The following is a 15507-nucleotide window of genomic DNA, read 5'->3' on the forward strand; positions in this document are numbered from 1 at the left end:
TACTCAAGCGTGGACCTAACAAGAAAAACTTGGCCCAACGACCTCTGGCTACCGCTTTGCTGACAGTCCCCTCCACCTTTGCTGTAAAAAGGGGAAACCAGTGGTTATTACAGGAGGCACCAAATATGCTCCTGAAGGCCATCAAGAAACTTCAGATATATGGCCTATTCCAAACCAGGCCAAGCCGCGGGCCCTCAGCCCTCCCCCTCTGCTGAGCCGGCCCGAGGGCGCATTTGGTGAGAGTCTGGCGGCCTCTACCGGAGTGCCTCTGCAGAGGAACGTTCGTCAAACCCAGAGACGACATGTGGCGCTCAGGAGAGGTGAGAGCGAGTGCGCGAGTGCACTGGGGGCGCGGGGGGGATCTGCAGCGGGGCAGCGCGCGGCCTCGGGCGCGGCGCAGAGCGGAGCCGCAGGGCGGCGGCGGGAGCGCGGGGCGGCGGATCCGCTCGGCCGGGGAGAACTGGGCAAGTTCGCGCTGGCAGCATGGGGCGGTGACGCCGCACCGGCCTTCCGCGCCTGCCAGCCGGGCGAGAGCAGGCGGAGGAGGAGGAGGACGATGCACCCTCGCCGACGGCTCGCCTTCCTGGCAGCTGGGTAAGAAGATGCGGGCGAGGGTGAGAGAAAGGGCGGCCCCGGCCGGGCGCGCACCCCTCCCCTCGGCGCTCTGGAGCCGCGAACTGCATGGCCCGGGAGGGGAGGTGGAGAGCAGGCGGGGCGCCGCAGGCGGCCGGGAGCGCAAACTTTCCCTCGGCGACTGCGGGGGCAAAGCCAGCGCGGGAGGGCAGGGGCGGCCTGAGCGGTACAGCCTGGCCGGACGGGGCATCGGGGCTCACCGCGGGCCCGCTGGTAGGACTTGGGGTGTGGGGACACACGCCGCCGCCGTCCCTGGAGCCGGAGGGGCGAAATCGCCCACCTGGAGGACCCCGCCAGCCCCGGGGCTCTGAGGCGCGGGGTGTCCCGGCGCTGCTTGCGGGGTGGGCGCGGACTCCGCGGGGGTGTCGCGGGTGGGTTGGGCGGGCTGCTAGAGGCCGGGGGTCTCGGAGCCGCCGCTGCACAGCGCGCTCCTCGCCGAGGAGGCTCCGACCTGAGGCTAGAGCAGTGGAGGTGTGTGAGGGCCAAAACGAGCGAGGGAGGGTCGGGGAGCGGGAGGCGCTGGGCGCGCTGCTGCGGACAGGGCGGGAGGCCGACGCTGCCCGGCCGCCGGCGCCAGGTTGGCTAGGCTGCGGCTCCGCAATGCCGCCCCCGCGCCCACCTGCGCCCGCAAACCCCCACGGTGGTCTGGGGGCGGTGGGAGCGGAGCCTCTCTTTGGGGGTCCTGGCTTAGGGCTGAGGGCGGCAGGAGGCGCCGCCCCAGCTTCCCGCATGCAGCGCCGAGTGCTCGCCGCCCGGAGTACGGCCCGGGTCAGGCGACAAGCCCCAGGACGCGCCCAGGCGACCACCGCATGGCACCCTGCCCTTCTTGACAGGAGGGCTTCAGCTTCTGAGGTGGAAGTACCTGTTGTATGTTTCCCAATTCCCGAGTTCGCCAGGGGTCTCCTTGGGAAAATGTTCCTTCTGAACACGCGGTGTTCCTCTATAGTGTGCACCTATTTGCGTTATGCGCATATCGAGAAATATGTGCCTTCGCTAAGGTTAGTTGCAGAGCCCAGGGACTGTGCCTGCCTGGACTTAAAATGCATTAAATAGGGCCCAGCACAGAGATGAGAGTCTTCCCCAAATGTAGTGATTAAGTTATTTAGTTATGGGGACAGAATGCTGAGAAAGTGGTAACCTTCTCTTATAAGCAGATCTTATATTATCGTGATCCTGTAGATTTGTTTCTTAAATGTGCCTTTTTTCCCCTCTTTCCACATACTTTCTCTCAGCACCTTGCAGAACAAGGAGTAGCTTGCTGGCTTTGAACGCGTGGCAAATATTTCAGAAAGGTAAAATGATTCCACTTGTGGATTTGACAGATGCAAAAAAACCAAAAAACAAAAAAGCCCACAATCAGATAACTTCAAACATTTATTTTAATAAGACTAATGGGTCATTTGATAATATGTTGAGAAATAAAGCAAAGTATTTGAAATGTGTAAGATATAAATTAGAATGAGTCTGCACTCTAAAAGCGGAAATTAAGCCCTGTTGTAACTCCTTTTCGTGCCCCAACTTACTGCCTAGTAGACACAGATAACACAGTGGAGCTGTGTTTGTGAAGGACGGCCAGGTCTCTTTATAAATTGTGCTGCTGGCAGTATGAGTTCATTTCAGGAGTTGTCACACACATACACACACACAAACATTCATATTGTATGCTTTCTCCCTTTGTGTACCTTTCAGCTTCAAGATCAAGTTGGAGAAAGGAACAGTTATTCTTCAAAATTCATCTGCTTCAACTATTATTCTTATTGGGAATGGACAATGGAATGTTTTCTAGCTTTATCATGATAAAAAACCTCCTTCTCTTTTGTATTTCCATGAACTTAGCCAGTCACTTTGGGTGAGTTACCGTCTATGCTTTTATTTTATGGGTTTGGTGCACAAGTGCCTTTAAGAAACTTTGGTGACTAGTACATCAGCAAACCCTCCCTTTCGTCTTTGCAGTCCCATGCCCTTCGATTTGTTGTAAATAGAGTCCTCGCCCTACCCCATGCTCTTGTTTTGAGCAGGGCTGTGCCACCGAGTATGTTTTCAGAAATGGAAGCAGAGGTGGTTTCAGAGGAGTCAGCTGTGTTTTCTCCTACTCAGGTTAAAACAAGATTTCTAAGTTCTCATGCATGAAGGACACTTACTGATTGTCAGTGTTTTGGTTGCCTTCCTTGGGTTCCATTATGCAAAGCAATTGCCTTGACAGCCAAATCCACACTGTGTGGCATTGACAAGGACGTAACAGTGGTCCTGGCCTGAGGCAAAGGCTTTGAACAGTGGCCACCTGAATGCAGGTGTAGAAACTACTACATGTACTAGAAACTACACATGTCTGAAGATCTGCAAGACACACCTGGCCATCAGGCATTATTGATTTCTCGAAGCTCTTTCACATTGACCTTTAGTATTAGCATACTGATTATAATCTTTTTGTTTTGTTTCCATCAAACTAGGCATAACCAACATCCCAGGCAAGTGTTCTTATGGGTGCTGATCCTCCTCTCCTCCGACCTCCCCAAAATTGGTCTGGCTAATCAAAAGGAGTATAACTTGAAGTTGAGGGAGCATAATTAAGAAATTAAATTTCATGACAAAAGTTGTCAAGCACTTGTTCCTTAAAAATTGGTTCCAAAAGTTCCACAGTGTAGTCCACACTCACATAAATCATGGAGGGATCTTGAGCATGCAGCAGCTTTCTTACCACCCAGAGACCCCTTCTCTCTGGCCAGTAGGGAGGACCCTCCCAGGTACATAACATTCTCTGTCCTGTGGTCATTTTCTGCTCTTCTGACCTTTCCAGGTCTCTGCAGAAGAGAGAAACTGACCATTCGCAGTTGCCATGGCTGGTAAATGCCCACACTGGGACTGTAATCCAGGTCAGCCAAGGGCATGCTCGTCCCTCAGCATTGTCTGGACGGCAGCCCGAGCATGCTGATATGCACAGGCAGAGTATTCCCTTGGGACAGAGTATTCATTGTTATTCTTGCCTTGCTGGTCGTCTTGACTTGACATCTCCCCTATCCTGTCTTCAGTTTCCTTATCTGTTCAATGAAACTTTTCCTTTCCAAAGTTTCTCCCAGCTGTCAAATCCTATCAACTGTGGTGTTCCGGGTGTTCTCCTGAATGAAAATGTTGTAAGTGAACTCATACATAGAATTCACATTTCCAAGTTAAGACATGAGGTAGTTAGTATGTTTACTGACATACCACATGCATTTAGCAATATTTCAGAGGTGAAGAGTATGCTAGGATTGGAAACATTTTCTTTTTAAGATTTTGGTCCAATCTATTATCGTGAATTTGCATTCTGTAGGCATGAAGTTTCTACACTCCCTGGTGGCTGTCAGTCTGAAGTATGAAGTCATGTGCATATATGGAGACTAGATATTAGACGCAGCTATGCTTTCTTATTTAATTTGGTGGCTTTCAGGGGTCAACTTCAAAATAGAGAGATAATTGCTAGTTTCCAGAAGCTAATACTGTACAAGTGGCATAGGACACTTCAACCTCCCCATAGAATTAGCCGTGAGAGAAGTTTTGAATTTTAGTTTTATGCTCAACAGTCCATCCTGAAACAATGCCTACCAACTGCAGAAAGTCTGTGAGACACAGAATATCACATAAAAAAAGAAAATGTCCTTAACTCCACCATACAGAAACAATCATCTTTTATATTTTGGTGTCTTCTTTCATTTGCCTCTATGCATATTTTTATACAGTTGGGATGATATTGCACCTTCAGTTTTGTACTGTGCTTTTTTCATGCTTTTTTTGTTATTACAGTTTCTTTAAAATATATGATTTAAAAATGGATGAATATTATTACACTGCATGAATGCTTCATCATCTGCTACTTCTCTAATTTGGGGTGTTTACATTCTTTCTGATTATGCTGTATAAATTTTCCTATAGTGAACACATTTGGCTTTAACTGTTTTAAATATTTTCTATTAGAAGATATTTTTATAAGTTGATTTTTATATCAGGTTCCCTCAGTGCTTTTAACTTGTGACCCTGTGTGTCCAGTTGTATTCAGTGAAGTGGGGTCACCAGGAAAGTGAAAGGGTGGGTTTCAAAAACCCTGGCCAGCCACAAAAGCCATTTTAACATCTGGGAGCATAAGTTTCTATTGATTTTCCTTCTTATACAGGAGCCTTCTTATACAAGGCTCCTCTCACTTGCTTGTACTTTTAATGTACTTAGGAATTAACTTTGTTAAATTGCAAAGAAAGTTTCATAGCACTCATTTGGCTTAAAATCTTGACAAAATAACAGCTATGCAATATGGAACACCTATTGTTATGTTATCTGCTTTAGGTAAATCCTAGGAGGAACCTTATGAGCTAAACATTTATTAGCGCAGTCTTACAGTCTGGGAAGGTAAGAGAGAGGGAGAGCTAACCCAGACAGGAAGCCAAGATTTCCTACTTAGCACACACTCTTCCGTGATTCAGCCCTGGTGGTCCTTGGCTACACGGAGCTTGCTGGGCTGGTCTGAGTCAGACCAATCTATAGAGGGGGGGAATGCAATTCTGGAAGGCATTCTCTGCATTGGGGTAGAGAGAGTTCTCTGTTCTGAGATTAGGGGGAGAAAAAGAGTGATGGAAGCTCTGTCTTTTCCCCCTAAAGAACGCATTTGTTTGATTAGGTTTCAGAGAAAGATGAAAGGGGCAGCATGAAGGCCCTAAATTTGAACATTTCGGGACAAGAGAAATACTGACTTCTGCAGATGTATAAAAGAAACGAGATAACTGGTGGAGAGCAAAGAGGGTAACAGAAGACCAGTCAGGGAACAAAAGGAAAAAAGGCAAATGTGAGCTTTTGTGCATATACTTAGCGTTTGTGACAAGTATGTGGATTTGGGCAATCAGAAAATTTACAAATGTGATAAGTAAAAGATATTTGGTGATTATGTAAGATAATTAATGTGAAACTGCTTTGAAAATATATGAGTATTCTTTCTTTTGCTTCTCCTGATTTGATCAGAGTCACCAGCAGCTCATTTTCAATAGCCTTTATAATTCTTTTATTAGTTTTAAGTTATATAACAGAGAATGAGTCAAACATATAATGGGACAGAGGCCTTATTTGACTGTCAGTCTTATGCTATGTCACATTCAGAGACATGGTATTATTTGAAGCATTGTAATTATTTTAACAAGACCAGTAATCAGAAGAACACAGTATCGAAAAACTAGCACAGAAACGATATTTGACTCAATGTAATGTCCAAATACATAATATTAAATTTAAACTGGAATTAATTTATTATCATTTGAAAAATCACAGTTTATCAGACTTGACAGACCAGTGATAATTATAAGATAAATTTGAGGATTATCAACTTAATAATAAGGTAAAATTTATTTTCATTCATTTATTTGTATTAAATATATTTTAGGGGTTTATCTATTGGAAAACAAAAACTGCATTAGCATTTTATTACATGGGAACTACAATTTAAATATACTTTAGAAACCAACTTTTATCATTTGCAATTAAAAGGAGATTATTGTAGGAGTAACTTATGAACATGAAAAAAGTTATTCTTTATTTGTCTACCTAAGTATGCTAACCTGGACCTTTGGTTTCATGAAGAGAGCTTTCTCATACACGTTCTCAAGGACAGTTCTTTTCTTTTAACTGGAGCAGAAAGTACATTCTCTCTGAATCATTCAAGTACTCACAATGTCTTTTTAAATGGCATGTTTTCTCTTATGAATCCCCAGATGGCAAGTTCTTTCTGCACTGTAGCTGCAGGTTCATGAGGCACAGGACAAACGGTCATTGTAACAATTATCAAAACACATGGAAGCATCACCTAAGCAGTTGGGACACTTGCAGGAGGTTGGATATCTAAGCGGAGGCCCCAGGGATAGCCAGAGATCAGAAGGGTAGTTCTTGTGCATAGCAAAATTTTTAGGTGACTAGGACTTTGCTACAGAGTAATAAATACCCAATATATATATATATATATATATATTTTTTTTTTTTTTTAAGGTACCAAAAGAAAATACTTTCCAATCACGTGCTTTAGAGAGGAAACTTTTAGCATGTTCATCATGCCAACAGGCAGTGAGCTAAGTAAAGCTTAGAAGGACAGTCAGCCAGCACCGACCCAGCCGACCCGGTCTGGCGATCAGCTCCAAGATGAGTCACTGGCTGGGTTCAAGGGGAGAAGGAGATTGTGGGCTTTTGGATTTTTACAAAGGTGCAATTGCATAACATGCATATTTTAACTGGTGTGAAATTTTAGAGGAAAATATTAGAATCAAAGGTAAAAAGAAATCTTAGAACTCTGTTGGTAGCAACAGTAATTAACAGTGTTTATATGGGTATATCTCCTTCATTTCTGGAAGGCCATTTCAAAAAATGTGCTATTTAATTTCCTACTACAAAAAATTTTTTTTAAAAACTCCTTTTGTAGATGAAAAGAGTTCAGGCTGACGAGCATAGGGAAATGTGTCTGAATTTCATGGGAAAGTGGCAGAATCAGGATCCATATCAGAGATCAGGACCTGGACCAGTCCTCTCCCTTGTGGGACCTTCTCCAAAATGTCCTGATATGTTGATTGCAGTCTAAAGGGAAAGAACGGGGGTGGAAATCTATACATTGGAAACAAAAGAATATTCTAATCTAGAACTCAAATAACACTGTTCTAAAGATAGTGTGTCTACCACTGCTCAAGTAAAATCAAACACAAAATATCTCCTATGAAATAAAATATTATAGAGAAGTGATCATATGAGGGAAAGAAAGATATGCCAGGAAACAGGCTTCAGTGGTTCGTTGAATACTCTGTTTTATTTGTATTTATTTAACAATTCATTTCAAGATCAAAAAGCAAACCTAAAAATATATTAAATCCAGAACCAGATCATTTTCAATTTTAACAAACAAAAAAAATTGGGCCAATACTCTTCAATCAAATTGGCTCCTGTTTTAGGACCCCTGTCAAGTATATAATAGTGTTAGGTATCACTTTGACAGAGAGCAGTCAGGTACTTCTGATCTCTGTTGCTGCACACTTGCTGTGTGGCTGCGGAGGAATTTCTAAACCTGCCTGCAACTCAGTTTCCTAATCTCAAAGTGGAGTTATTAATGGATCCCACGTCACAGGGCTGATATGGAGAATACGTTGCCGAATGTATGCTAAATGCTGAAACAAGGCCAGGTTGGGGGGGGGGTGCTGAGTATAGGCTAGCTATCTTTTTAGATGTTGGGACCAGGAGGCACCCAAGGTTTACTAAGACCTACAGGGTAAGCATGGTGCTGGGCCTAGGGCCAGAGCATGGCAAAGTCAGTAACCTTAATCATGTCTGCAGAGTCTCCCTTGCCATGTAAAGTAGCACATCCACAGTCACAGTCTGGGTGTGAGCATCACAGAGAACAATGCCTTACTGCTGCATCAATGTGCCAGGCACTGTTCTAGGTGCTAAGATCCTGCAGTGGGCAGAGATTGCCTGCCTTCAGGGTACATTCTCCTGTGCAGTGAACAAATACATTCAGTTGGGACACAATTGCCATGAAGAAACAGAGTAAGAGACAGTGAATGTGCTAGAGACAGATGACTTAGGAAACATCTAAAGGCAGTGAGGGCATGGGCAGGGCTGTGTAGAGAAGGTTGAAAGGTGAGCAGAGCAGTGAATGCACTGGCATGCTTGGCATGGAAGGGGCAATGAAAGCAGTATAAGGAAGGGGGGTAGGTAGGAGGCTTAATCAGAAAGGCAGTGGGGAGAGGAGAGGGTCAGATCATGAAAACCCTTATAGGACATGCTAGGTAGTACCAAGAAGAGTAGTTGGCTGTTATAGGTCATAGAGGGTCTTCGAGGGGTTTTAAGTAGGAGTGAAGTATGACCCAATTGAGATGTGACAATAATGTGACTTAAAGTTTAAAGATTGCTCTAGCTGCTGAGTGGAGGATAGAATAAAATCTGGGGTGGGGGTGGTTAGTAGAGGAAGGAGCAGAGATGGCATTTGAGAGAATACAGCAGCACAGGGAAGGAATGATTTGTTGATGGGTTGATGAAAGAAAGGAGTCAAGGATGATACCCCTTACCCCCAGGTATTTGACCTAAGAACACGACACGTTCAATTGCCTACTATTGAGCTAGAGAAGACAGCAGGAGAAAAAAGTTCTAGCAAAAATCATGAGTGCAGCTATAGATGTGTTAAGCCCTGTTAGATATCCAAGGGTCCAGACAAGCTATTGGACATAAAAGTCCAGAGGTCAGAAAAAGCCTGGGCCTGGAAACATGAATTGCAAGTCTTTCATCTATGGCGGATATTTAAAGCCACTAGACTGGATGAGATCATTTAGGATTGACTGTAAACCAAGTAAAGTTACCTAGACTGTGCCCTGTCTAAATTTAGGAAGGTAAGGGGGTAAGGGCAAGCAAGAGGAGGATGCCAGTGAAGATAGGAAGAACAAAGAGAGCAGCATCCCAAGACCTGGTGGAGAAAATGTTGTGAGAAGGGAGACATGGTCGGATGAGGACTGAGATTTGATTGTTGGATTTGACAGTGTTCAGTAGCCTCCAGATGAGAGGCTTCATTGGAATGCACAGACTGGAGTGGGTCCAAGAGAAGGGAGGAGAGGCAGCAGAGGTTTCTAGTGTAGACAACTCTTCTTTTTTTTTTTTTTAATTTATTTGACAGTCAGAGATCACAAGTAGGCAGAGAGGCAGGCAGAGAGATAGGGGGAAGCAGGCTCCCTGCTGAGCAGAGATCCCGATTCGGAGCTCAATTCCAGGACCCTGGGATCATGACCTGAGCCAAAGGCAGAGGTTTTAACCCACCGAGCCACCGATGTGCCCCTCCAGCGTAGACAACTCTTAAGTGAGTTTTGAGAAGAGGGGCAAAGAATGAAACAATAACTGGAAGGAATATGAGGTGAATGAGAGATGTTTTAAAGACCTGTTACATTGCAGCAGATGTCATTACTGATGGGAATGATTGGGAAGGGAGAGAAAACTATGTGAGATCAACACAGGATGGTTTATGTGCAGCATAATCACATATTTAGGGCATCCAGTGTGATTGGGGAGAGTCTAGGGAAATGTGGGTAGGATTAGATGAAGGGAGTGTGGCCTGCAAGAAGGGAGACCTGTGTTTTACCTTGTAGGCTATAGGATTCTGACCAGGGCTATAGTGATAGGGATAAGAGTTGAGGCTACATGAAAGGTACAAGCAGGGGTAAGCTAAAGAACTGTGTAGGGAGCTGATAGGAGTGGAGAGTGAAACCGATGGCAGTGGGGACAAGCTAAGAGTTCTGGCATAATTTCATGGCCATGACTTTGTGCACATGAGACACATTTCACGTCCATGGTTCCACCACAAGAGGAGATGCCTCTTATTGGGAAACTTGGAATTGCCTTTCATTGTCTAGCTAGTGTCTACCATGTTTATTATTTTCTTTTACGTAGTTTTTGAAATGGTTAAAGTAGCGTGCAATGGAAATTTCAGGAAAACATCACAAAATGGTGCCACTTAGAGGTATTTATTTAATAAGGTGAAAGTGACAAGCAAATAATCTGAAGATCTATTTCTCAGAAGTAATTAAATAATGGAGAAAAAAATGTAGAAATGCAATTTAAGAAGACAGAGAAGCTGCCACTTAAAAGCAATCTAGTTCAGTTCCCAAAGTAAGTTCATTGCCATTATTGATCCCATTTAATGTAAATCAAAAATGGCTATCAACATAAGCGGAGATAACATCACAAAGAAATATGTCACACCTTGCCTTCAGTAGCAACATTTGTGGAACAGTTCTCAACAGGTTTTTCTAAACCCCAGAAATGATGACATAACTGTTGACCTTGTACTCTTTTAAGTGCCAAAATAAGACACCCTCAGGCATCACCTGATGAAATACCTTTAAAGCTGGAATCTGCAACATATTCTTATTATTATCGTTATTATCATTAGAAATTATAATACTGGTAGATAAATAGATAAAGTTATGTTAGAGTAAAATCTTTCATAGTTCCTCAAAAAGAAACTTACTCTGAGATTGAACTAATGATACAATTCCCCTTTCAGAGTAATGTGTGGATTCTACTGCAGGGTTAACTCTGTGTGATAACTGGCTAATTTGGGGGATAGTTTGCTTGGGATTCCCTTTCCTGTTGTACTCAGACTCTTCCTTATATCCGCCCTCAGAAACCTTGTTGCCTCTGTCACCACTGACATGGCCTGAGTAACTGGCCTCTATGCCTCTGGCCTTGCCTTTGCCAAGTCCATCATCCACAAAGCGCCAAAGGGCCAGAGGGAAATAAAGTGCACCTGTTTAAATGCTTTAAAGCTCCCACTACCTTCAGGACTAACTCTAGGAGTGCAGCATGGCATGTGAAGTCCTTTATGGTTTAATGTATGCTGTCTCTCCACTAGCATGCGTTACTTTACTCACCAAAGATCTTTCTTAACCTCTACAAGCATCATTATTTTCTTTCCCAAGTCCACTGCTCACAACCCCTTCAACATCCCCTTCTTTGACTTGAGAGCAGGTCAGTTCTCCTTTCTGGTAGCCCTGGACAGAGCGCTGTCTCTTTCCTTTAGGTTCCTAGAATGTCTTGTGCATCCTATAGATCCCTACACTTACCATGTTCTGTTGAAATACTCTGTGAATGTGACTGATTCTTTTAGAACACAGCTGTGTCCTGCAGGTTGGGAATACTATCTTTGTCATCTTCATATACCCAGTACTCACCACAGTACAAGATAATTAAATGGTTGACCTTCCAAAATACATTGTTGAGCTGAGCTGGTGGAATAAACACTGAGCCTAATCATATAGCCTCTTGAAGACATAACGGGGGAGAGAAGCTCTATGAAGTCATGTAGAATCACTCTGGCTGTTGGCTTAAAGAGCAGCCTTTCCATTTCTAATCTAGATAGGCCTAGAGCCACCAGGGCTGCACACGAGCATCACTTGGGGACCTTAAAAAAAAAAAATACTGGTTCTTGTTTCTCCTGGATTGATTAAAGCTACATCTCTAGGCCTAGAAATCAGAAAGAAGTTAGTGCAGGAGTCCAGAATCAAATGCCCTGAAGAAGTAGTAAGACAACAAGGAGGGGTGAGAAATTTACACAACTGCCAGGAGTTTACTCTTTCTGAGGATGCTCATATTTCCTTTTCTTAAACACTCTGTTAAATCCATTTGTGGACCAGATTTCTTGAGGTTCTCATTCTGACTTCATCAGAAGTCCCTGAATGGCCCAGAACTTCAAGTTGGATGGAGTTCCATTGCATAGCTTTTAGAGAAGCCCATCCACACCCCTGATATACTTTTTCTTTTCTCTTTTTCTGATTCATAGTGATATTTTTATTTTTTAATTAAAAATTGAGATATAACTGATCATATAATGTGTTGATTTGATACATGTATATATTGCAAAAGGATTACCACTGTAGCCTTAGCTAACACCTCCATCATTTCTCATAATTATCATTTCTTCAGAGGCTCCTGGGTGGCTCAGTTAGTTAAGTGCCTGCCTTCAGCTCAGGTCATGATCTTAGGGCCCTAGGATCAAGCCCCTTCTGGGCAGGGAGCCTGCTTCTCCCTCTCCCTCTGCCTGCTGCTCCCCCAGCTTGTGTTCTCTCTGTATAATGAAAAAATTTAAAAAAAAAAATCCTTTCTTTTTTGTGGCTAGAACATTTAAGAGAATCTTTTGGCAGTTTTGAAGTTTATAATATAGTAAGTGACTGTAATCACTATACTGTGCATTAGATCTCCAGAACTTGCATCTTCTAGTTACAAGTTCGTATTCTTTGACTGGCATCCCCAGAATTCCCCACCCGTAACCCCTGCTAACTGCCATCCTACTATTTCTGCAAGTTTTTTTTTAGATTGCACAAAGAAGTGATCTGCTTTCTCTGCTACTGTGCATGTTCTCCCCTCCATGCTAAGTTAAAGAGCCAGTGAAGCGCCCCTCCCCAACCCAGACAGTTAGACATGGCCTAGAATTAAATAATCAAACTTGTTGATAAGAGTTATGATCACCATAAGAAGTGGACAGTGAGGACAGATTTAGTTTGAGCAGTTTACTCAATTGGGCAAGTACAAAATGCCACTGTTTCTTTCTCTCCCAGACCCAGGGGACAGTAGTAAGGCCTGTTACCACTGGTATTAGGTCTGTGAGGCTGAAGTTTTCATCATTCTCAAGAGTGAAACTATGGTGGATGTAAGAGGAAGGGAATTTGATATTTTCAAACACTAAGTCACAGAGTAAAAAAAAAAAAAAGTCTGTGGGCTGCATATGAACAGGACTGAATTTTAACTTGTTAGAGTTTCAACTGTATGCTTAATGGTGATGTGAAAATTAGATCAAAAGAACTTTATACTCTCTCATTCAAAAGGGAATAGCTTTAAAGCAGTAAAGAATTGATCTGTTTAGATGCAATCAATACAAATGACTGAGTTTCAAGAACTGGGTGGGGCAAGCATACATCGATTCTGCCCTCAACATCCAACTGCTGATGGTTGGTCTTACTCTCATTTCAGAGAATTTATGGCCAAGGAATCGCCATTAGTAGAGCTGGGGCACTGTAAGAGACACTTCAGGGAAATCCCAGGGATCTCCTGTTCTTCTCCCAAGTGCCCAGGGTGCTAACTTCCTGGGACCCACAGCTGGCTTTCAGTAACATAAGTTCTATCCAAAGCCAAGCTATATGTGTAGGTCGAGGTCTTGGTAATTCCAAACATCTTGCTTTTTTGCAACATTTGAAAGCAGCCATAGAAACCTGTGGTGGAATCCATGTTCTCGAGCTGTATTACCTTCTTCTAGACTTAGGGTTTTCTTTCCCTCCCAAATAATTTCCTCAGTTTGCCCATGTCTGCTTGAGGCAGTTTCTCATTTCCATCTGCTCCAGATCATCCACACAAGTGTTTGGAACCTGGATAAATGCACTGAATTGGAAAATCCAGGACTGTTCTAGGTTTTTCTTTGAAGGTTTAGCCTACTCTTCTTGGGGTTTTGCTCTAAGTCTGATATGCTGGGTCATTCAGAATACTGTGCTCCCTGAGTCCCTGATCTGAGGTGATGCTGAGTAAACCCTGAGGTGGGTTTTCAGTCCGGTCTTTGTAATTCATGTACCCTGGGTCATGTGCCTTGGCTGGAGCTGAATGTGCCAGCAACAAGCAGTGCCGATGAGTGAGGAAGCCCAGAGACATTTCAAAAACTTGATTGTTTCTGTCACCATATGCTCTAATTCTGGCATTCTGCTCATGGCACAAATGCTCCCAATTAGGGATGCAGTGAAATTTGGGCCCACCAGTCTTTCGAATTGCATCATTTTGAACATCTTTTCCACACTCCACTGCTCATTACAGGTGATTCATTAACAATATGAAAACTCATTTTTTCTGTGTTTAAACCAAACATCTGAACTCTCCTAAGAGTGGATTAGGCACTGCTAGTCTAAGTTTTAAAAATGTCTATAATCCTAATAGAAACTGTGCCTCAGAATCAGGCAGAGATGGTTTTGAGCATAATGTTCTGTTGATGGGTGACCAGCCCAGAACCAGCACACTCTACGGAAAGTCCAGAATTAAGGCTTGTCTGTGAAAAACAATAGCCTAAATTAATAGAGGAGATGTTTTTCAGGTGCCCTCCCTCCAAGGCAAGTTGCCCTATCGTTTTCTGGTTTCTGTATTTTGAGAAGAATTTGTAAAAAATATTTAATGCACGTTTGAATTCTTGCTTCTCTGTTAAAAAGCTTTTCACAGATGCCAACCAGTTCAGTAAAAGATGAGACCAATGACAACATCACAATATTTACCAGGATCTTGGATGGGCTTTTGGATGGCTATGACAATAGACTGCGGCCTGGCCTTGGAGGTGAGTAGGTTCTCCTCTGCTGCAGCCCACTAAACTTGGCCTCAAACTCACATCTGCTGTGATGCAGACCATTCGTTCAAGAGCTTCCTTGCCAGGAGTTTGCACTGATGGTTGTTGCAAAGGCTCCCAGTATTCTTTGTTGTCATTCCCCAGGTACAAAAAGCTGGGGGATGTGGTTTCTCTGCAAACTCCCTTTTCTTCAGATAATCTACCCATTCTGCTTCACTTAGGGAGGAAACAGTTCCTCTGTGTTACTAAAGCCAGAATTACCTTATGCTAAGAAATAATGCATAATCAACTTCCTACTCTCATATTGATGCAAATCCTTTTTGCAAATCCTTTCCACAATCCATTGTTTAATGCAATTGCTCTTTATATCTTTATATATTATGTTTAATTTTTTCACTAGGACCATAATAATTGTATTTACTTTAACCCCATGGAAGTTGATAAAAATAAGTGGTGAGCAAAAGATGTTTTCAGGGCACAATTAGAACAGCTTAATTTTGTGCTGAGTCTCATGTGCTGTCTCCAGGCGTATGCAGTGCCCTTGGCTGTAGCTGATTTAGATGTGGTGCATTTGAACTTGCTCCATTAGGTAAGTTAGAGACCCTCTAGCAACTACATTCTTAGAGGAAAAAGTTCTTTTCCATTACTGCATTTTTAACAGGGAGATTCACTTAAAGCATGAATTGCCATTCACTACATTTTGGGCAGGAAAAGTCCACAAAGCCTCCTTGACACCGTCTTACTCCACCGTCTGACTTACGCCCCTGGGCCTCTTATGTCCAGAAGCCCCTGTCTCTTTGACCACATCCACAAGGATCAAAGTATGCAGCGATCCAGTGAGTTGCTGCTATACAGTATTTTTCTCCTCCACCCAGTATGTGGCACACTTCTGTGGCACAGGATCCTGAGAACACCACAGAGAGCCAAAGGGGCTGACTACTGGGGCTGGCATCTCAGTGGGCATCAAAAGTACACACATCATGCTAACACCTGCACATACATAACTACACACCATGCACATCTATGAT

General features: G+C 43.6%; 1 protein-coding gene across 2 annotated transcripts in view; it reads left to right on the forward strand.

Annotated features, from left to right (window-relative positions):
- The first annotated feature begins 250 nt into the window (after positions 1 to 250).
- GABRA5 (gamma-aminobutyric acid type A receptor subunit alpha5) overlaps positions 251 to 15507 on the forward strand; it is an 83497-nt gene continuing 68240 nt past the window's right edge. The window contains exons 1-4 of one of the 2 annotated variants that reach the window (XM_059180243.1): positions 251 to 320; positions 1866 to 1925; positions 2323 to 2482; positions 14349 to 14470. In XM_059180243.1, the coding sequence (XP_059036226.1) occupies positions 2397 to 2482; positions 14349 to 14470 (208 nt within the window). In that variant the 5' untranslated portion in view covers positions 251 to 320; positions 1866 to 1925; positions 2323 to 2396. Of the gene's footprint in view, positions 321 to 371; positions 595 to 1865; positions 1926 to 2322; positions 2483 to 14348; positions 14471 to 15507 lie in introns of those variants that run through there. The other variant, XM_059180242.1, reaches the window with a different exon arrangement.

Source organism: Mustela lutreola, chromosome 7 (assembly GCF_030435805.1).
Source record: "Mustela lutreola isolate mMusLut2 chromosome 7, mMusLut2.pri, whole genome shotgun sequence".
Taxonomy (NCBI): Eukaryota; Metazoa; Chordata; class Mammalia; order Carnivora; family Mustelidae; genus Mustela; species Mustela lutreola.